The following is a 23,693-nucleotide window of genomic DNA, read 5'->3' on the forward strand; positions in this document are numbered from 1 at the left end:
ATCTTCATCTGAGTTTAAAAGGCTATGTGGTGTTCCACAATAAGAGAAGTGAAGATTAAAACTTTAGTCTTGTAAATAGTCTAACAATACATTGGTTAAAGGGAGCTGGCTTGTAAATCCTGAGTCATTCCAGATACTGAAATTCTATAAATGCTTACATTCCAGTCCTAAAAAGGGAGATATGCCATTTGGTTTGGGAGGCAACTTTTAACTATCTGCTGTCTACTTTGTTAAAAACAAAAACAGAGCTTTTTTTAGTTTAAAATTTTGGAGAAAAGTTAAGCCCACATGATAATAAACATCTCAAATGTCAAGGAAAAATTATGGTTTAAATACATTTTGGATTAGAAGAAGCAATTCTAAGACAGCATTATACACGGAGCATAGGTTATTTTATTTCTTGAAACTCATATATATGCACACATGCATATATACATACACTCATGTTTTACCCCAATTCTGCCCTTCACCTGCCTTAGCATCCCTCTAGCACACAGATAAATATATTTATACATACAAGACACACACACACGAGATACACACAAACACACATGGATATGCACACAACTATAGAGGGGGAAGAGTTCTAAAATAATAAATCTAAGTCACCAGTCTCTGTTGCTAATTCTACCTCAATAGTCAACAGCAACTTGGGAAGCTTATTCAGTATTTAAGAATAAAAGTAATAGCATAATAAAATGTTAGAGAGGGGGAATATAGAAATAATCTAATCTAATCACATCAGTTTTTTCAGGTGGAAAGGTTATGTAACATGATCAAAGAATTCAAGTCTTTAATGTGCAAATTAAATACATCAGCGCTGAAGAAATATTAGTAACTGCAGAAAATTTTCCAAATCGAAACATACTTATGGCCTAGTAAATAAATTATCTGAGTCTTATGTTTAGGGGATTCTTCATAGAGATTGTGGAGTCCAGCATGGGGATAAGTAACACAGAAACTGTAAAACAACAAGCAGGATATGATAGCTCTCAAATGCCATGGAGCAAGCCTTCGCAGTGATTTCCTGTAGGGCAGTAGCCCTCAAGCTTTTTGGTCTCAGGGCTCTTTTATACTCTTTATATACTCTTTATATAACTGAAGATGCCAGAGAACTTTTGTTTAATGGATTCTGCATCTATTAGTATTCCCTATAATAGAAATTAAAACTGAGAAATCTTGAATATTTGTTCATTAAAAATAATAGTAATAAACTCATTTCTTATTAAAACAAATAGTATCTTTATAGAAAAGCTAGCTATTTTTAAAAATTTTTGATTTAAATCCCAGTTAGTTAACCTAAGGTAGTATTAGTGTCAGGTACACGATAGAGCGATTCAACACTTCAATACATCACCTGGTGCTCATCACAAATGACATCCTTAATCCCCATCCTATTTCACCCATCCCTCCACCCACCTCCCCTCTGGTAACCATCAGTTTTTCTCTATAATTAAGAGTCTGTTTCCTGGTTTGCTTCTCTCCTTTTTTAATCCCCTTTGTTTGTTTTGTTTCTTAAATTCCTCATACGAGTGAAATCATATTGTATTTGTCTTTCTCTGACTGACTTATTTCACTTAGTATTATACTCTCTAGTTCCATCCATGTAATTGCAAAGGGCAAGATTTCATTCTTTTTTAATAGCTGAGTAATATTCCATTGTGTGTGTATGTGCATATATCACATCTTATTTTTTTCTTGGGAAAAAAAAACTATTTTCAAGAAAAGTTTTGATAAGAATAACATTACTTCACATTTTAAAAATCTCTTTAACATCTGCCTTAGTAGAAGACAGCATTCCAATATTTACTTCTGCATTTGTTTTATTGTGGTACATTTTTAAAGAATATATTTGTATATTGACGTATATGAAGAAAATCTGGTATCACACATATAATTGGAAAAATGAGTATTTGAGTTGCCTTCTCATAATTGTGAATATTCTTTGATAGTACACCAAAACTTGACAGGTTGTAACTTCTTAATGGTGGGTTGCAATGTGGAATCTAAAATCACATTTTAAAAATCCATGTATTATTTTAAAAAATACAATGTACTGATCATTTGAAAAATACTGGTTCTGTGAGTTATGCAGATCTTCTAAATGTTAACACATTTCTTTATATGATATCAAAAAATAACATTTATTAATATCACCACTGACCTATTAGGCAGTCTTTAAATATTGAAAAACTGTCAATATTGTGGTGATAGAAGTACATTCTCCAAAGTTTTTCTTTGATACTCAAATTTCTTTGTTTTTATTTTTTTTAATTTCTTTTCAGTGTTCCAGAATTCATTGTTTATGCACGACTCCCAATGCTCCATGCAATACATGCCCTCCTTAATACCCACCTTATTATTGGTCACAGCAAAAGCATTCTATATATAAGGATTACTACACTACTCTTTATTTCAAAATGTGTGGCTCCCCTTTCCATAGTACAGAATTGTCACTATGTAGCTCCTTCCCAGCCACAGCTTTTATTTTCTAGCCCTTCTTATAGCTAAATACAGCTATGGCTTGTCCTCACTAATGGCATCTGATTGAAAGTGATGTGGGTAACTTCTGAGCCAAGACTTTTTAAAAGTGAGGTATAATTGACATCAGTATTAATTTCAAGTGTACAATATAATGATTTGTTATATGTATATACTGCAAGATGATCACCACAGTAAGTCAGTTAATGTCCATGACTATATATTGTTGCCAATTTTTTTTCTTGCAATGAGAATTTTCAAGATCCACTCTCCAACCTACTTTCAAATATGTAATACAGTATTATAAACTAACTCACTATGCTACACTTTATAGTCCCATGAGGTATTCATTTTATAACTGGAAATTTAAAACTCTAGCCAAGACTTTTAATACTTCTCTTATATTTTCCTGGTGCAGATTAATTCTAATGGCTATCCAGTTCTATAGGCTGGTGACCCCAGAAGGCAGAAACAGCCTGGATCTCTGAAACACTATGTGGAGGAGAGGTACTCATTGATCACTAGCTAAAATAAAAACTCAGCAAGATACCTTTAAAGGCAGGCTAGGGGCCTAAAAAAATATAAAAGCCTCAAAATTCAAATAAACACATAGATCTCCTAGTAGTCACAATCTAAGTAGAAATTTAGAGAAAAAGCTATTTCGTAAAAACAAAACCAAACCAAACCCAAACTCCTCTTTATGGAATTCACGACTTTTTGAAATGGTACAATCGCCCTTTTAGTTTCCCTGCCAAAAACATTGGTGCATGGCAGACCTTTGCTTTCCCAGTGGAGGCTCAGTTACTTTCGGAAGATTAGAAATTCCAACCCTTTGTTGTCATTGCACTTCCGGACTACTTTGGCCCCAGAATGTGGGTTTCTAATTCCCCAAACCACTGCTATTTCTAGAGGAATCCATATACAAAGTTTGGAAATAAGTGAAATTTCCCCCCAGTCTTCTGCTCTTTTTCTGACCCTTCTAGTAATATATCTCCCTCCTTCCTTCTCATGTATTAAAATTTGATCCCAAGAAAGGATCTAAAAACTCATTCACATAGTCATGAATGAAGGATTAAGGCTAATGGCCACTCTTATAAGTTGCAACTCTTATCCTATGATGACAATTTAAAGCCTTAATGTACTTCTAAGCTTGTAAAATTAAATGACTAAGAGGAAGCATGTGAGTTGGCTATGAGTTCAGACTCTAAGGCCAGAATTTCCTGGATATGAATTCATATTCCACTACTAACCAGTTATGTGACCTTGGGTAAGTTATTACTTAATTTCTTATGCTTCAGTTTTCTTACTTTATAAGGGATAATAAAAGTGAACTGCTACATATGAATATTACTAATAAGGCTCTACAGAAAAAGTTAACAGACATTATGAAGTACATACTTCAAATTGAAGATTTATATGTTTAAGATAAATTATTAAATTTTAATTTTGAGCACTATATGAAAGGAAACACCCATAAACTCCAAATCTGCTCTCCCAAACTTAGAAGATCTCATCCAGAAATAGAAAAATCTACTCATGTTTTAGAATCAAATATAAAAAGTATTTTTCAAATATTTAGGGGTAAGTAAAATATATGATACATTTTATCAAGATTTCCTGTTATTAAAATTAAGTGTGTTTGAATCAAATATAATATTTATGTTTATTTCAGGTGAAAATGGTCATTAAAATACAGTTTAAAAACTCAAGCATTGTAATTCACCACCCAGAATCTTCTTCATATTAGATTGCAATACATAGATACTGAAATAATAACTTCTGAAAAACCAAGGATTATCATGAAGCAACATATAAATAAGGGATGTTTGGAATAAACATTATTGAAATAAAAGCTCACAAACAGTACTTCCTAGAAAAAGAGAAAAAACCTTCTTGACTGTCTATCGAGCAACTTGACTATGTTTTCTTTATGGTCCAAAAAATTGGCTAATACTTATTATTTTAAATTATTGAATGTTGATTATTGTTAATTTTTTGAAATGCAAAATGGTTTCATGTATTTTGTTTATGTAAAGAACATAAAAACAATATTACAAATTATAGACAGAGTGGATGCCCACAAATTTCAGTATAGTCATTACCTTTGGAAAGGGAGAGCTAGATTTAGAAATGATACCAAAAAAACACCCTGTAAATAAAAGGCTTATAAGGCAAATATGGAAAAATACAAATATTTATTACATGTGGGAAATGTTCTTTACTGTTCTGCATGCTTACCTAAAATACAGTAATAAAAACACATCTATGAGGAGACTTCTACATAAGATGGTGAGATAAACACAGCTACTTTAGTCTATCTCCCAATGCTCAGTTAACTTACTATGAAACATAAATAGGAAAATCTGCATCAGCACCAGAACACAGTTTTATAAACTGGTATTATATCTGAAGCCTATGAAATAAAACCAAATTTGTAGAAGTCTTTGAAAACACTTTATCACATGAAGGGAAAGTACATGGGAGGAGATCTTGAAAGATCCACATCTCCATTGGCAGAAGCTTAAGATGTTTTCCAAAGAAAACATTCAGATGGCTTACAAATATAGGAAAAAAAACCAAATTTGTAGAAGTCTTTGAAAACACTTTATCACATGAAGGGAAAGTACATGGGAGGAGATCTTGAAAGATCCACATCTCCATTGGCAGAAGCTTAAGATGTTTTCCAAAGAAAACATTCAGATGGCTTACAAATATAGGAAAAGATGCTCATCATCATTTATCATCAGGGAAATAAAAATCAAACCCATGATGAGAAACCACCTCATACCTGTCAGAATGGCTAAAATTAATAACACAAAAACAGTAGGTGTTGGTGAGGATGAGGACACTGTTGGTAGGAATACAAACTGGTGCACCCACTCTGGAGAACAGTATGGAGGTTCCCCAAAAGGTTAAATATAGAACTACCCTATGATCCAGCAGTTACATTACTAGGTATATATCCAAAGGAGACAATAATACAAACTGAAGATTCAAAGGGGTACATATACCCTGATGTTTATAGCACCATTATCAATAACGGCCAAACTATGGAGAGAGCGCAAACGTCCATCAACCGATGAGTGGATAAAGAAGATGTGAAAAAAAAAAAAAATATGTACATAAAATGGAATGTTACTCAGCTATCAAAAAGAATGAAATCTTGTCATTTGCAATGATGTCAACGGAGGTAGAGTATATTATGCTAAGTGAAATAAGTCAGTTAGAGAAAGACAAATACCATATGATCTCAGATATATGTGGAATTTAAGAAAGAAAACAGATTATATATGGGAAGGGGGAAAAAAAGAGAGTAAAACAAACCATAAGAGACTCTTAATGATAGAGAACAAACAAGATTGACAGAGAGAGGTGGGTAGGGGATGGGCTAGATGGGTGATGGGTATTAAAGGGGGCACTTATTGCGACGAGCACTGGGTGTTTTATGTAAGTGATGAATCACTGAATTCTAGTCCAGAAACTAGTATTGCTCTATATGTTAACTAACTAAAATTTAAATAAATTTAAAAATGGGGAAAAAAAAATAAAAGCACAAGTTGCACTGAAATGAGACATTCAACTGGGAAACCAATGAGAAGCTTTACTCAAAGTCATTTTACCTCTGCAGGCCGGAGCACCTGCTAGCCTGGTAATCACCTGAAAAGGGTAAGACATGATATACAAAATTGTGGTCTTTCCTAGGGACTTGACTTTGTTTTTCAGCTTAACTTCCAGGGCTCTTTCAGTTTTAACTCTGTAATAGATATTTGTTCTTGGTTTACACAACATTTACCAAGTGAACAAACTTCAGTGGCCTTTTTCTTATTTTTTTTCATTGATCCCTATAACAATTCAGTTTTTCTGCCGCAGCAGTTCATCAGTTATAGCATACCATGTGAAAACCTTTCTCTAGAGATTTTATTTCCTCAGTGTTAGGAGGATACTCTCCAATGATAGAATGAAATTTTTTAAATGTCTGAAACAGAGGTACTCTCCCTCCCTCATTAGTCTCGCCATGTCAGTTTCTGTCTCACTTGAAATATTTGGCTAAGACCTTTACTAGGTCTCAATGGAGCTTAGGGAAATGCAAGAATTATAATTAAATTATCACTAGGAAAAATCTAGGAAGATTGTCATTAATATCAAGACACATTCCAGTGACATTCTCCAATTTTAAAGACAATTTAAAAAATCTTGGAAACAACTAAACAGAAAAGTAAAAAAAAAAAAAAATCCATAAATTAACCATAAAGAAAAAATAAAATAGTTGTCTTTAGACTTCTCTGCTAGACTAATTAAGAGAAGATAATGAAGCAACATACAGTCTTTAGGGAAAAAGTGACTTAAAAATTTGATATTTAAATTGTAAAATAAAGTTAATATTTAAGTAAAATGTTTACCTTATATCAATCTGACTTTCCCAAAGAAAAAAGTTATAAATTCTTGAAAATATTTTTTAAAAACACAACAATTTGGGGATACCAGAGAATGACTAAAAGTAGATAGAAATTGAAGGGGAGCTGAGCCTTATAAGAGGGAAAATCCAGTGCATGCAATTTGTGTTCAGGCAGTAGTAGCTTTTTGGCTGATGGTACTAGTTAGTCATCATAGTATGTAAATGGATGGAATTCAAATATAAAGTTGAAATATTATTGGTTTAATGAGTCAGAGAATGGTATTTGGGACTGCCAGAGTGCTGAAAAATGAGGTAGTTCTAGAAATCCTGGAAATAAAGGGGCTGCAGAAGGGGAAACCCAGAATCTAAATATTATAAGCTCTCTCCAAACCCTTGGGTGATGTCTGAATTACTCAGGGTAGAAAGAGGGAACTTTAGAGGGATGGGTAGAAAGGAATAGCTGGATGGCTAAAAGTCCTAAGTAGAGATTTAAGTGGCTGACCATCACAGAACACAAAGCATTTGGACTTTGAATACAGCCAAAGTAACTTACTTGAACAAAATTAAGATTGTTTAGTGGAGGTTAACAGAATGCAGAATATCCTCAAAGTTTCATTTAAAATCCCAAGATTACATAAAAAGTTACTAGACATGAAAAGAGACAAGAAACTGTGATTCAGTCAAGAAAAAGATGGGCATAGAAATCAATCTCATACTTATCCAAGTATTGGTATTACCAGCCAAGAGCTTAAAAGCACTTACTTTAAATATGTTTGAGGACTTAAAAGAAAATGTGGTCATAATGAAGGGAAACTCAGAAGAGAAACAGAAACTACTAAAAAATGGACTAGGGGTGCCTGGGTGGCTCAGTAGGTTGGGGCCTCTGCCTTTGGCTCAAGTCATGGTCCCAGGGTCCTGGGATCGACCCCTGCATCGGGCTCTCTGCTCGGCAGGGAGCCTGCTTCCTCTTCTCTCTCTGCCTGCCTCTCTGCCTACTTCTGATCTCTGTCTGCCAAATAGATAAAATAAAATCTTTAAAAAAAATAAAAAAATAAAAAATGGACTAAATAGGAATCCTTAACTGAAAAGTACAATATATGAAATTAAATATTCATTTATTGGCATTAAGAGTAGATCATAGACCATATAAGAGTCAGTGAACTTAAAATGAAATAAATGGAAATACAAAATCTATAAAACTTAGAAAGAAAAGGTTGAAAAAAAATGACACAGTCCTAGTGAACTGTGGACATTAAGTAATATAATATGTGGTAAACTGGAATCCCAGAGAAGAGAAATAGAACAGAATTTACTTGAAAAATAATGGCAAAAAACTTTCCCAAATTTGGTGAGAAACATCAAATCACAATTTTAAGAAAATTAATGAGGCCAAGTATGATGAAGACAAAGAACAGTATGTCAGCACATCATGGACACATTTCTGAACACTAAGAACAAAAAGAAAAATCTTAACAGTAGATAGAAGAGAAAACGCATACTGAATGGAGTAGGAATCAACAAACTACACCCTGCAGGTCCAATCCAGTCCATGGCCTATTTTTCATATCACTTGGAACCTAAAGAAGGGTTTTAAAGAGTTGTAAAAAAAAATACCTGATATGTTTCTAACAAAACCTAAAATATTGACTTCTTTGGCCCTTGACAGGAGAAGTTTCTGACCCTAGACATGGTGAAATAATAGTAAGAATAATGTCTGACTTTTCACTAGAAATAATAGAAACCAGAACACAACAGAACAATATGTTGCTAAAAGGCGAAAGAAAAATGAATCCAGAACTCTATACCCAGTAAAAATATCCTTCAGAAATAGAGGCAAAATGAACACCGTTTTTAGATAAGTAAAGAAGGAAATTCATTGCTAGAAGAATTGAACTATGAAAACTGCCAAAAGGCACTTGCTCAGGCTGAAGGGAAATAACACAAGGAACTCAAATTTATAGCAAGGAATGAAGTGCCAGGAAGAATCAATATAGAAGACTATTTTAAGTCTTCTCTTAATCTTTTAAAAATACATATAATTGCTTCCACTTCTAGTTACTATGGAGTAATAAGGCCCAAGTTTACTCTTCTTTCTTAAACACATAAAAATTTGGACAAAATATATGAAAAAATGGTTTTTGTGTGCTAGACAATAGGCAGCACAGGTCAGTAATCCCCAAGAAAAGAGAAACTCATGGAGGAGTGGGAATCCAAACAGAATCCACTAGTTTCACTGAGTTGAGAAAGTAAAATTTAGCATTCAGGAAGGTGTTGGCAAGCTACAGTTCGTAGGTCAGCATAATAAGGAGACAGATGCACACAAGAGAGCATTCTAAAGATCCTCAGAGGGTTATTCTTGAATGTTTGCCTGAAGTTGGTAAAGAGCCACCCACAGGGAGGAGCAGGCAGAACACTGCTTGAGGCTCACACAAAGCTCGTATTCTAGCCAGTCGGACAGAAAACCTTCTATACAGAGCAAGGGGTAAAATACTGAGAAGGGTATTGCCTCATCAGGCGAAACAAGTTAGGCCTAAACAAAAGACGTTGCTGGTTCTACCAAATGAAACTTGAAAGGAAAGCTCAAATGGATCAAAGTATTTCTAAGTAATTGGATTGCATCCCAGAAAAAAACCTCAAAAATATTTAAAGGAATAAAATAAAAAATCACACAAAACAACCAAGTTCATTTAAGAAGTAACTGATAACTGAATAGCCCTACACCTATTAGAGAAACTGAATTTATTGTTAAGAACTTTCTCACAGAAAACATTCTAGGCCTTCCTTGATGGCTTCATTAGTGAATTCTCCCATATATGGGAAGAAAAATAAATACCAATTTTACACCATCTCTTTTTAAAAAGAGAAGAGTATGGAACATAAGACTTATTACTAAAATGTGACAGGATAATACAAGAAAATAAAACAAAACTTTATCAAATTAAATCCAGTGTTACATGAATAAGTTAAAACACAATAGCCAAATGGGTTTTATACCAGAGATGCAGGGTTGGGTTAACATTGGATAATCAATCCCTGTAATTCACTATATTATAAGACTGAAACAAACAAAAAAGTTCATCCCAATAGATGCTAAAAAGCATTTGTTAAGATCCTACATCTATCCATGCATTAAAAAAAAAATTCTCAGCAAGCCAAGAAGAGAATGGAACTACCTCAACCTGACAAAAGGCATGTATTTGGCAGACCAAATCTATTTAAAGGCAAATAATGTAACATTTCCCCTCTAAGGTCAGGGATGAGGCAAGGATGTCCACGCTCACTGTTTTTAGTTAACATTTTCTTAGAGGTCCTAGTCATAGGCATGTAAAATAGACAAGGCATATAGATGGGAAATGAAGAAGTAAAATGCTCTTTAATATCAGATGACATGATTTTACATGCAGAAAATCCTAAGAAATCTATAAAAAGGCTATTAGGACTGATGAGACTGTAGGATAGAGATCAATATAAAAATATAACAGGCAAATGGGAGGATGTAATTAAGCACATAACACTTTTATAATGAAAAACTAAAATGTGAAGCAATGTGAAGCAATATTCAAACTATTATAACATCAATCTACAAATCAAGTGTTATTTTAAGACCCTCCAAAGAATTAATCATGAGGAAATTATGATAAATTCATAACATAATATACTTTATTTGGCTATTTCATCTCACAGTTAACAATAAACCTACTTACCAGCCGTTATACGTGTCTGACTCTTTTTAATCCTGTCCTTTACAGATGTTGAAGGTGCTTTCTTAGTACCATGAATGGTTGTTGTGGTGAGCTCTTTTAGATTCCAGTGAGTCCAAAATCCTTTTTGAGGTTTTAAACCTGTTAATATAAAATGTAATTTAGTCCGGAAATTAGCATTTGAAAATATCTTTTAATTTCTCAAAGCATTTTTGAGTATTACATGTTTCAGCCTCACAATAATCCTGTGGAAATTGTCAGTCTCAAGTTTCATATGAGAGAAATTCTATAAGAAATATTAATGTCTTATTATGTAAAATAGTAGAAAAGTAGAAAAGAGGTAAAACTTGATATCATCTTCTGACTCATAGATATAAGCTAAGTTCACTGATGGATATAAGAGGAAGTTAATTATTGTAAAAAACTTGGAAAGGACCTAAATATCCAAAAAGACTGTATCTATACAATGGATTATGAAGTATCCACTAAAAATTATCTTGTAACTATTTGTTAACATAGAAAGGCATTTGTAATATGGTTTTTTGAAGAACAATTTTTACCTATTGTGTATGTGTGGCTGTAGCTTAAGTGTTAACATGATTGCTTCCAAGTATAGGTGACTATCATTGTTATTCCTCGTTTGTGTCTCCTAACATTTTAAAGTAATATTTATGAATCAATTGTAGGAACCAAAAAGTAACAAAAATAAATTAAATTATTTTATTTAAGTTCAATTTAGTTAAAAATACTTTATTATTAATTTCAGGGGTAGAATTTAGTGATTCACCAGTTGCATATAACACCCAGTTCTCATTATATCAAGTGCCCTCCTTAATGGCCATCACCCAATCACCTCTTCCTCACTCACCTCCCTTCCAGTAACCCTCAGTTTGTTTCATAGAGTGAAGAGACTCTCATGGTTTGCCTCCCTCTCTCATTTCATCTTATTTTATTTTTCCTTTCCTTCCCCTATATTCATCTGTTTTATTTCTTAAATTCCATATATGAGTGAAACCATATGGCATTTGTTTTTCTCCAACTGATTTATTTTGCTGAGCATAATACCCTTTAGTTCCATCACAACATTGCAAATGGCAAGATTTCATTCTTTATGATGGCTGAGTAATATTCCTATATATGTATATGCATATGCATACACACATACACACACATGGTATATACATCTATATGTATACCACATCTTTATCTAATCATCTGTTGATGGACATCTGAGCTCTTTCCATATTTTGGCTATTGTGGACATTGCTGCTATAAACCTTGGGGTACATGTGCCCCTTTGAATCACTGTTTGTATTCTTTGGATAAATAACTAGTAGTGCGATTGCAGGTGGTAGAGTAGCTCTATTTTGAAATTTTTGAGGAATCTCCATACTGTTTTCCAGAGTGGCTGTACCAGTTTGCATTCCCACCAATAGTCTAAGAGGGTTCCCCTTTCTTTGCATCCTCACCAACATCTGTTGTTTCCTGAGTTGTTAATTTTAGCCACTCTGACCAGTATGAGGTGGCAGCTCAAATCAGTTTTTATTTGTATTTCTCTGATGATGAATGATGTTGAACATTTTCTCATGTATCTGTTGGCCATTTGGCCATTTGGAAGGCATTCTTCATCTTTAGCCTTGATGATTTTTAATTTCTTATTCTAATGTCAATTTTTACAGTTTTATTGAAATATAATTGACAAAAAATGTTGGTAACTGTATTGATTTGATACACTTACATATATTGGAATGATCACTCCATAGACTTAGCTAACAGTTCCATCATGTCACATAATTGCCATTCTTTATTATGGTGGGAATATTTAAAATCTATTCTCTTAGTAACTTTTAGGTATATGATACAGTTTATCAACTACAATCAATATGCTATGTATTTTCTCCAGGACCTATTCATCTTATAACTGGAAGTTTGTATACTTTGATAAATATCTATCCATTTCCCCCATCCCCTGCAACCACCAAATTCTTTTTTTTTTTTTTTTTTAGATTTTTTTTTATTTTTTTGACAGAGAGAGAAATCACAAGTAGACAGAGAGGCAGGTAGAGAAGGAGAAGCAGGTTCTCTTCTGAGCAGAGAGCCCGATGTGGGGTTCGATCCCAGGACACTGAGATCATGACCTGAGCCTAAGGCAGAGGCTTAACCCACTGAACCACCCAGGCGCCCCCAACCACCAATTTCTTTTCCGTTTCTATGACTTTGGCTTTTTTGGATGCAATATATAAGCGATATCAGTATTTGTAAGTTTCTGTCTGATTTGTTTTACTTAGCATAAGGCATTCAAGGTTCATCCATATGGTTGCAAATGGCAAAATTTCCTTCTCTCTTATGGCCAAACAATATTCCATTGTCTGTATAGATCCATCTTCTTTATCCATTCATCCATTGACAGACACCTAGATTGTTTCCATATCCTGGCTGTTGTGAATAAGGCTAAATGAACATGGGAGGACAGATATCTCTTTTGGTATGTTTTATTTCTTTTGGATATATATCCAGAAATTGGATTGCTCTGTTACATGGTAGCTCTATTTAAAATTTTTAGGAACCTCTCTATTGTTTTCTTTTTTTTTTTCATACTCTGTTGACTTTTATTTTTGCCATTCCTTAAAATTTAAAAAAAATTAATTTTAAAAATTAAAAAAATTTTTTTAAAATTTTTTATTTCTTTTCAGTGTAACAGTATTCATTGTTTTTGCACCACACCCAGTGCTCCATGCAATCCCTGCCCTCCCTAATACCTACCACCTGGTTCCCCCAACCCCCCCCCCCCCCGCCCTTCAAACACTCAGGTGGTTTTTCAGAGTCCATAGTCTCTCATGGTTCACCTCCCATTCCAATTTCCCTCAACTCCCTTCTCCTCTCCATCTCCCCTTGTCCTCCATGTTATTTGTTATGCTCCACAAATAAATGAAACCATATGATGATTGACTCTCTCTGCTCGACTTATTTCACTCAACATAATCTCTTCCAGTCCTGTCCATGTTGATACAAAAGTTGGGTATTCATCCTTTCTGATGGAGGCATAATACTCCATAGTGTATATGGACCACATCTTCCTTATCCATTCATCTGTTGAAGGGCATCTTGGTTCTTTCCACAGTTTGGCGACCGTGGCCATTGCTGCTATAAACATCGGGGTACAGATGGCCCTTCTTTTCACTACATCTGTATCTTTGGGGTAAATACCCAGGAGTGCAATTGCAGGGTCATAGGGAAGCTCTATTTTTAATTTCTTGAGGAATCTCCACACTGTTCTCCAAAGTGGCTGCACCAACTTGCATTCCCACCAACAGTGTAAGAGGTTTTCCCTTTCTCCACATCCTCTCCAACACATGTTGTTTCCTGTGTTGCTAATTTGGCCATTCTAACTGGTGTAAGGTTCTCTATTGTTTTCTAATAACAACACCAATTTACTTTCTTACCAACAGTGCACAAGGGTTCGCTATTCTTTACACCCTTGCCAAGACTAACTTCTTGTCTTTTTGGTACGAGCCATTCTGATTGGTGCGAGATGAGATCTCATTGTGATTTTGATTTGCAGTTCCCTGATGATTAGTGACGTTTAGCATCTTTTCATGTGTCTGTTGGCTATCTTTATGTCTTCTTTGGAAAAGTGTCTGTACAGTTCCTCTATTCATTTTTAAATTGAATTTTTGTCTGTTTTTGTTTGTTTGCTAGTCAGTTGTATGAGTTCTTTATATATTTTGGATATTAACTCTTTATCATATCAGAATATGATTTGCAAATATATTCCATGAGTTGCCTTTTAATTTTGTTGATATTTTCCTTCACTCTGCATAAGATTTTTAGTTTGATGCAGTCCCACTTAATTAATTTCTCCTTTTGTTGCTTGTGTTTCTGGTGTCATAGCCAAAAAAAATTATTTTTAAGATTGATATCAAGGATTTTTCCCCTATATTTTCTTATAGTTTGGCCATTCAGTTCTTATTTTTAAGTCTTTAATCTGGAGTTAATTTTTTGTGAGTGGTATTAAAAAGTCCAATTTCGGGGCACCGGGTGGCTCAGTGGGTTAAAGCCTCTGCCTTCGGCTTAGGTCACAATCTCAGGGTCCTGGGATCAAGCTTTGCATCAGGCTCTCTGCTCAGCAGGGAGACTGCTTCCTCCTCTCTCTCTGACTGCCTCTGCCTACTTGTTATCTCTGTCAAATAAATAAATAAAATCTTTAAAAATAAATAATAGTCCAATTTCATTCTTCTACACGTGGTTATCCAGTTTAACCATCACCATTTATGGAAGAGAGTATTAATTGACTGTATTTGTGAGGGTTTATTTCTGGGCTCTGGATTCTATTCCATGGGTCTATGTCTATTTTTATGGAAGTACCATATCATTTTGATTACTGGAGCTTTGTAGTGTAATTTAAAATTAAGAAGTCTAATGCTTTCAGCTTTGATATTTCTCTGGATTTCTTTGGATATCCAGAGGTTCTTTTGTGATTCCATACAAATTTTAAGGTTGTTTTTTCTATTTCTGTGAAGAATGTCATTGGAATTTTGATAGGAAATATACTGAATCTATGGATGGCTTTGCATAGTATGGACATTTTAACAAAATCAATTCTTTCAATCCATGAACACAGGATACCTTTCCATTTGTTTGTGTCTTCTTCAATTTCTTTCATCAAAATCTTGTAGTTTTCAGTGTATAGCTCTTTAATCTCCTTGACTGAATTTATTCCTAAGTACTTTATTGTTATTTATGCTATTGTGAATGGGATTTTTTTCTTTACTACTTCAGATATTTTGTTGTTAGTATAAAGAAATGCAACGGATTTTGTATAGTGATTTTGTACCCTGCAACATTGCTGAATTCACTGATTAGTTCTAACAGTTTTTTGGTGGAGTCTTGAAGTTTTCTATACAAAGCCATAACTGAGATATTGAGTGTTCAGCTCCAGACCACTGCAGTAAGTGAATATCAGAATAAAACAAATTGAATGAATTTTTGGTTTCCCAATGGCTATAAAAGTCATGTTCACCCTACGCTATAGTCTATTAAGTGTATTATATAGCATTATGCCTAATTTAATATACACACTTTAATTTAAAAACTTTGGTTAAAATGCTATTACCTAAGCTTTCAGTGAGTTGTAATCACTAATCACAGATCACCATGCCAAATATAATAATGAGAAAGTCTGAAATTTTGTGAGAATTACCAAATTCTCATGGAGACATGAGGTAAGCAAAAGGGAAAATGGCACTGACAAGCTTGCTTGATGTGCAGGGTTACCATAAACCTTCAATTTGTTAAAAAAAAAAAATGCCACATCTGTGAAGCACAATAAAATGAGGTATGCCTGTAGAAGATTATATCATCTACAAAAAAGGAAATTTTTCTTCTATCTTTCTCTTTTGGATGCATTTTACTTAGGGCTTTTTTTTTTTTCCCCCTCCTTTCCTGATTGCTTTGGCTAGAACTTCCAACACTCTCTTAAATAGGAATGGTAAGAATGGATACCTTTGTCTTGTTCCTCATCTTAGAGGAAAAGCTTTTCAGTCTTTCACCACTGAATATGTTAGCTACGGACTTGTCATAGATGGACTTTATTATGTTGAGGTATGTTCCCTCTATACCCAATGTGTAGAGTGTTTTTGACATGAAAGGATTTGTAATTTCTCAAGTGCTTTTTTCTGCATCTGTTGAGATGATTATGTGGTTTTTCTCCTCATTTTATTAATGTAGTGTATAACATTTGTTGATTTGCATATGTGGAATCATCCAGCATCTTAGAGATAAATCCTGCTTGGTCCTGGTTTATGATCCTTTTAATGTGTTGTTGAATTTGGTTTCTAATATTTTATTGAGAATATTTGCATCTATATTCATTAGGGATATTGGTCTGTAGTTGTCTTGTAGTGTCCTTATCTGTCTTTAGTATCAGGGTAAAGTTGGCCTCATAAAATGAGTTTGGGAGTTCGGTTTTTTTTGGAAGAGTTCGAGAAGGATTGACATTCTTATTTACATGTTTGGTATAATTCACCAATGGACCATATGGTCCTAGGCTATACTTTATTGGATGGTTTTTTAAATACTGATTTATTCTCCTTACTATTATTGGTCTGTTACTATTTTTCTATTTCTTCATGATTAAGCCTGGAGGAATTTTATGTTTCTAGGAATTTATCCATTTCTTCTAGGTTGTCCAATTTTTTGGCATATAGTAGTTCACATTGGTCTCTTTGGATCCTTTGTATTTCTGTGGTATCGGTTGTAATGTATTCTCTTTCACTTTTTATTTATTTGAATCCTTCTTTTTCTTCTTCTAGCTAAACATTTGCCAATTTTACATTTCAAAAAAACAGCTGTTAGTTTCATTGATTTTTTTTTCTATTGTCTTTCTGGTCTCTATTTCACTTACTTATGCTCTGATCTTTCTTATTTCCTTCCTTCTGCTAAGTTTGGGTTCAGTTTGTACTTCTTTTTCTAGTTCCTTGAGGTGTAAAGTTAGGCTGTATGTTTGAAGTCTTTCTTTTTTCTTAATGTAGGTAATTATTACTATAAACTTCCTCTTTAAGATGGGTTTGGCAGCATCCCATAGTTTTGGATATGTTGTATTTCCATTTTCATTTGTTTTATTTTTAAAATTTTCTTTTGATTGATTCTTTGACCCACTCATTGTTCCGGAGTGTGTTGTTTAATTTGTGCATATTTGTGATTTTCTAACTTTCTTCTTGTTATTGATTTCTATGTATTTTGATTGGATCATATGATTAGGGTAATTATAGTTAAGGATTTACTGATGTCGTCTAATTGTTTTATGGCATCTTTGTGGCTGCTTTGTTTCCTTCTTTCTCTTTGCTCCCTTCCTTTGTGAATTGATGATTTTCCATAATGGCTTGCTTTGATTTCCCTCTCTTTATCTCTCATGAATTTGCTTAGGTTTTGCTTTGTGGTTACTGTGAGGGTTACATAAAACATATAAGTCTACTTTATGCTTATAATTTAACTTTGACTGCATACCCAAACTACTCTTTTACTCCCCCTCTTTTATGTTTTTGGTGTCACTGTTTACATCCTTTCATATTGTATCTCCATGAAGAAATTATTATAGCTATCAATATTTTTAATATTTTTGTCATTTAACTTTCATACTAGAATTAAGTGGTTAACATACTACCATTCTACAGTATTAGAATATTCTGAATCTAACTACATGCTTACCTTTGCCAGTGTGTTTTATATTTTATAAAATTTTTTGTTATTAATTAGTGTCCTTTCATTTCAGCTTGAAGAATGCCTTTCAGTATTTCTTGTAAGGCAGTTCTGGTGAACTCCTTAGCTTTTGTTTGTTAGAGAAAATATCTCACCTCACTTTTTTTTTAAATATCCCCTTTTATTAGCAATAATCGCGCCTTGGATAAACCTCATTGGCTACGATACTGCCACTGCGCAAAGCTGATATCCCCTTTTATTTTACAAATTCTGTCATCTTTTTTTTCTTTTTCATTTTATTTTATTTTATTTCTTTTCAGTGTTCCAGAATTCATTGTTTATGCACCACACCCAGTGCTCCATGCAATAAATGCCCTCCATAATACCCACCACTAGGCTCACCCAACCCCCCACCACCCTTCCCTCCAAAACCTCAGTTTGTTTCTCAGAGTCCACAGTCTCTCATGGGTTATCTCCCGCTCCGATTCCCCCCAACTCACTTCTCCTCTCCATCTCCCAGTGTCCTCCATGTTATTCCTTACGCTCCACAAGTAAGTGAAACCATATGATAATTGACTCTTTCTGCCTGACTCTTTCACTCAGCATAATCTCCTCCAGTCCTGTCCATGTTGATACAAAAGTTGGGGTATTCATCCTTTCTGATGGAGGCATGATACTCCATTGTATATATGGACCATATCTTCTTTATCCATTCGTCCGTTGAAGGGCAACTTGGTTCTTTCCACAGTTTGGCAACTCTGGCCATTGCTGCTATGAACATTGGAGTACAGGTGGCCCTTCTTTTCACTACATCTGTGTCTTTGGGGTAAATACCCAGGAGTGCAATTGCAGGATCATAGGGAAGCTCTATTTTTAATTTCTTAAGGAATCACCATACTGTTTTTCAAAGTGGCTGCACCAACTTGCATTCCCATCAACAGCATAAGAGGGTTCCCCTTTCTCCACATCCTTTCCAACACTCATTGTTTACTCTCTTGTTAATTTTTGCCATTCTAAATGGTGTAAGGTGCTATCTCAATGTGGTTTTGATTTGAATCTCCCTGATGGCTAATGATGATGAACATTTTTCATGTGTCTGTTAGCCATTTGTATGTCTTCTTTGGACAAGGTTCTGTTCATGTCTTCTGCCCCATTTTTTGAAGTGATTATCTGTTTTGTGTGTGTTGAGTTTGAGGAGTTCTTTATAGATGTTGGATATCAGCCCTTTGTCTGTAGTATCATTTGTGAATATCTTCTCCCAATCCGTGGGTTGCCTCTTTGTTTTGTTGACTATTTCCTTTGCTGTGCAGAAGGTTTTGATCTTGATGAAGTCCCAAAAGTTCATTTTCGCTTTTGTTTCCTTTGTCTTTGGAGACATATCATGAAAGAAGTTTCTATGGCCAATGTTGAAGAGGTTACTGCCTATGTCCTCCTCTAGGATTCTGATGGATTCCTGCCTCACACTGAGGTCTTTTAATCCATTTGAGTTTATCTTTGTGTATGGTATAAGAGAATGGTCGAGTTTCATTCTTCTACACATAGCTGTCCAATTTCTACACATAGCTGTCCAATTTTCCCAGCACCATTTATTGAAAAGAGTGTCTTTTTTCCACTGTATATTTTTTTCCTGCTTTGTTAAAGGTTATTTGACCACAGACTTGAGGGTCCATATCTGGGCTCTCTACTCCACTGGTCTATGTGTTTGTTTTTGTGCTGGTACCATGCTGCCTTGGTGATCACAGCTTTGTAGTAAAGCTTGAAATCAGGCAACGTGATGCCCCTGGTTTTGTTTTTCTTTTTAACATTTCCTTAGCAATTTGGGATCTCTTCTGATTCCATACAAATTTTAAGATTGTTTGTTCCAGCTCTTTGAAAATGCCAGTGGAATTTGATTGGGATGGCATTGAAAATATACAGATTTCTCTAGGCAGCATAGACATTTTAACAATGTTTATTCTTCCAATCCATGAGCATGGAATGGTCCTTCATCTTTTTGTGTCTTCTTCAATTTCTTTCATGAATGTTGGTTAGGTTTATTCCCAGGTAGCTTATGGTTCTTGGTGCTATAATGGGACTGATTCTCTCATTTCCCTCTCATGTTTTCATTGTTAGTGTATAAGAAAGCAACTGATTTCTGTACATTGATTTTGTATCCTGCCACATTACTGAATTGCTGTATGAGTTCTGGTAGTTTGGGTGTGGAGTCTTCACCTTCACTTTGGTGGACACATTTGCTTGTTAAAGTATTTTGTCGTTTTTTTTTTCTTTTAGTTTTTTTTTGTTTTTGTTTTTGTTTTTTATTCTTATCTGAAGCTGAATGAGCCATTGCTAGCTTTGAAGATGGAAGAGGGCGATGGAATTAAAGACTGTATACAGCTTCTAAAGGCTTCAAAAAAAATTTCTTCCACAAAACCTGTAGAAGAAACACAGCTCTGCTAATCTTGATTTTAGCCTAGTGAGACTCATTTTGGATTTCTGACTTCCAGGAGTGTAAGATAATACAGTGTGTTGTTTTAAACTGCTAAGTGCTAATTTTGTTACAGCAGCAAGAGGAAACTAATAGAGTCTCTAGTGTCTGTTTTCTTACTGTGTATAAGAAATTCTGGTAATAAAATTTGTTGGTGAAAAAATGAAACAAAATGAAAGCCAACTGATAATGTAAGTAATGGAACTGAGTATGTAATGTACAGGACAGATAAAGCCAATGAGTAATTACCTAATAGAGATAATTACTTTATCACCTAATAGTGATTACTTTATCCTGAAAAAGAAATTTTGATACATTAAGGAGGAGAAATGCTGAATTTGGCATTTTATCTACAATATAAACCTTTCCTCAAGAAAGAAACAAGAGAACAAGAAATAAGAAAAACATGTCTTATAAAATTCTTTCAACATGTGCTCTAGCCAGTGCAAAACAGTCACAAGTAAGAGATAAAATGTAGTAAAAGTCAAAAAGGTCATTTATGGGGATAGATTCAGGAAACATTGACTCTTGATAGGTATGCAATATGAGAAAAAAGCATGGGAAAGAAATCTGTAAAAATATATTCATGATTAAAAAAAATCATAGCGACTCTCGTGTAGCCTTAGTGTTTCAACTTAACTTTTTATCAATGCGTACCAAGAGAGCCTGATGCGGGGCTTGATCGCAGGACCAGGACCATGACCTGAGCTGAAGGCAGAGGCTTCAACCCACTGAGACACTCAGGTGCCCCTTGAATTTCAGTTAGTTAACATACAGTGTAATATTAGTTTCAGGTGTATAATATAGTGATCCAACAATTCTACACATATAAATTTTCAAAAAAATATATAGGCATCAATATGGCATGTTTTATAAGGCAGAGAATTACCAATTTTTTTTAGCTGGAGTAAACAAGATGCTGTATACAAAAAGTTTTAGTTATCAAAATAATGATCAATATGTAAATGATTTACTCATACCTGACAACCAAAGAAAAATGTTATTCCCTAGTTCTTCTTTAAATTCATCATTAAAAAGATTACTGGATTCTGGAAATGCTTCCTGGAATGTTGCATAGATGGCCTGTGACAAACAATCAGGATACACCTACCCAAAATAAAGTCATATTAGAATAATTTTATATTTTATGTAGTATATTAAACTAAGTTTGTGAAATATACATGTCCCTTTTTTCTCATAGCTTGTGTTTGGCCACTTATAAGTTCTTTGTACCTCTAATTGAGGGACATGAACAAAGAAGAGTTGGGAATAAAGTCAGTTTAGCTATTTGTTGGCATTTTAGAAAATTTAATTTGGATAAAAAGATGAAGTTAACAGTAAGATAAAGTTTGATGATTCTATTTTAAGTTTTATTATTTATTTCATTTAGAAAATTTAATTTGGGTAAAGGATGAGGTAACAAGATTAGGCTTGATGGTTATATTTTAAGATAAAGTTTCATGATTATTATTTCATTTACCTCGGTATTGTTATGCTCTTTAGAAAGTGACACATATAGGTTATTATAATAAAAAATATATTTATGCATTTTTAACTAAACTATAATTGGCATTAACTCTGTAAGTTTAAGGTATACAACATGTTGATACATGTTACATATTGCAATACGATTACCACCATAGCATTAACTAACACCTCTATCACCTCACATAATTATCATTCTGTGTGTGTAGGTGTGATAAGAGTAGCAAGCATATATTTAAACAACTGAAGTCTGTTTAGGTGAGTTTAATATTGCAATTATTAGTGTATTGTTTACATATGAAAACTATGATCAGATATCACAAATATATGGTTCTACCATTATTCTATTAGACATAAAATCCCTAAACTACTAAATTCCTCTTAGGAAGAGACTAACATAAAAGTTACATTTTTATATTAAATTTTAAAATTCTTATTTATTATTCTGGTACTAGGCAACCAAATAAATACCTAAAAACACATTTAGTCCCTTAATATTAATGTAAAATTTTGTAATCTCAGTGTCCCTTAGAGGTCACTGTCTGTGTAAATGTTCATATTATACAGCAAAAGGGCTTCACAGATTCGTTAAGTTAAAGATCTTAATATGGGAAAGATTATATTGGATTATCCAGTGGGCCTTCATGGTATCACGAAGTGTCCTTATAAGAGGAGGGCTATGGAAATTTTTACCTACTGAAGAGAAGAAGGCAATGAGATGGCAGAAAAAGAAATTAGAGCAATACAACCAGAATCAAAGAGTGCTGTCAGCCACCAGAAGCTAGAAGAGATTAAGAAATGGAGGGCCTCTTAAAGAAACTGGCCCTGTTGATACCTTGATTTTAGCCCCCAAGGACTCATTTGGGACTTGTGGCCTCTATAGCACTAAAACAATGAATTTTTCTTGTCTTGAAAGTCACTAAATTTGTGATAATTTGTTTATAGCAACAACAAGAAACTAAAACTCATTTACTCCAAGTGGTAAGTGATAATATTGCTGGTAAGTGATAATATTCTTTGAATAACTCCATGATTTTTTTGTGTGTGTGTGTGGTAGTGGTGGCGGGGGGGGGAAATGCTTAACATATTTGTGTTTTTAATTTTATTGAAATGAATCATGCCAGAAATAATCACATATTTTGGTATAAAAATCATAGTAACATTCATTTAAAATTAAAAAGGTTGAACAAGATGAATAAGGGGGAACTTCTTAAAGGTTTTCTGTGAATATCTCATCTTCATGATTAAGGACCAAGTATCAAATTGTGTTGGGAAAACTTCTGAAGGTATATCATTGTATGACACTGGAAGAAAGAGAAGTAAAAGTCATACTAAATCTGTTTAGATTCAGCTAATTTGTACTGAATAGTGGGACATGACAATGACTTTTTTGATTCTTAAAAATTAATAACATTCCTCTTTGTTAGGTAAGGTAAATCAGATGAACAAGCAGTAACAAAATCCGAGTTATTTGAATGAGTGAAAAATAATGGAAATTGGTCAAAAGGAGAATAAGACTTTACTTCTACTAAAACAGCTCTGGAGGAGATAGATGTATAGGCAGATGTCTTCATTCTCAAGCACAGACACAGAAAGGGAGTATTAAAAAAAGACTGAACCCAAGCCAAGTGGTCAAAATCACCTATATGTACATTTTATTGTTCTGAAAGAGGTTTTGAATCTTGATTAAATAACTTATTTCCCCTCAGAAAAAGCCACAAAAAAATAGGGATACAGAAAAAAACCAAGTCATGATTTGAGAAAAGTTATAATATAACATCTATCAAAAGGTATATCCATCCCAGGAGAGAACATTTGGATAAAAAGATATGCAGTGGGCCAGTACTTCTTGCCCCTTTAAATAGGCCTGGTTATCCCTTTTCTCAAGAGCATTATGTTAAAGTACACTTGATTTCATCAAACCATGTAGGTAGACTAGGCTCACCTACCACAAAAGGACAGAAAA

General features: G+C 33.9%; 1 protein-coding gene and 1 pseudogene across 1 annotated transcript in view; both read right to left on the reverse strand.

Moving 5' to 3' along the window:
- The window catches only part of FAM227B (family with sequence similarity 227 member B), a 194,747-nt gene that overhangs the window by 138,847 nt on the left and 32,207 nt on the right, over window positions 1-23,693 (reverse strand). The window contains exons 10-11 of the mRNA XM_047738854.1: window positions 21,223-21,349; window positions 10,582-10,719 (exon numbers count right to left, since the gene is read on the reverse strand). Coding sequence (XP_047594810.1) covers window positions 10,582-10,719; window positions 21,223-21,349 — 265 coding nt within the window. The remainder of the gene's footprint in view (window positions 1-10,581; window positions 10,720-21,222; window positions 21,350-23,693) is intronic.
- LOC125105730 (uncharacterized) lies at window positions 17,840-18,020 on the reverse strand (annotated as a pseudogene).

Source organism: Lutra lutra, chromosome 7, assembly GCF_902655055.1.
Source record: "Lutra lutra chromosome 7, mLutLut1.2, whole genome shotgun sequence".
Lineage (NCBI taxonomy): Eukaryota > Metazoa > Chordata > Mammalia > Carnivora > Mustelidae > Lutra > Lutra lutra.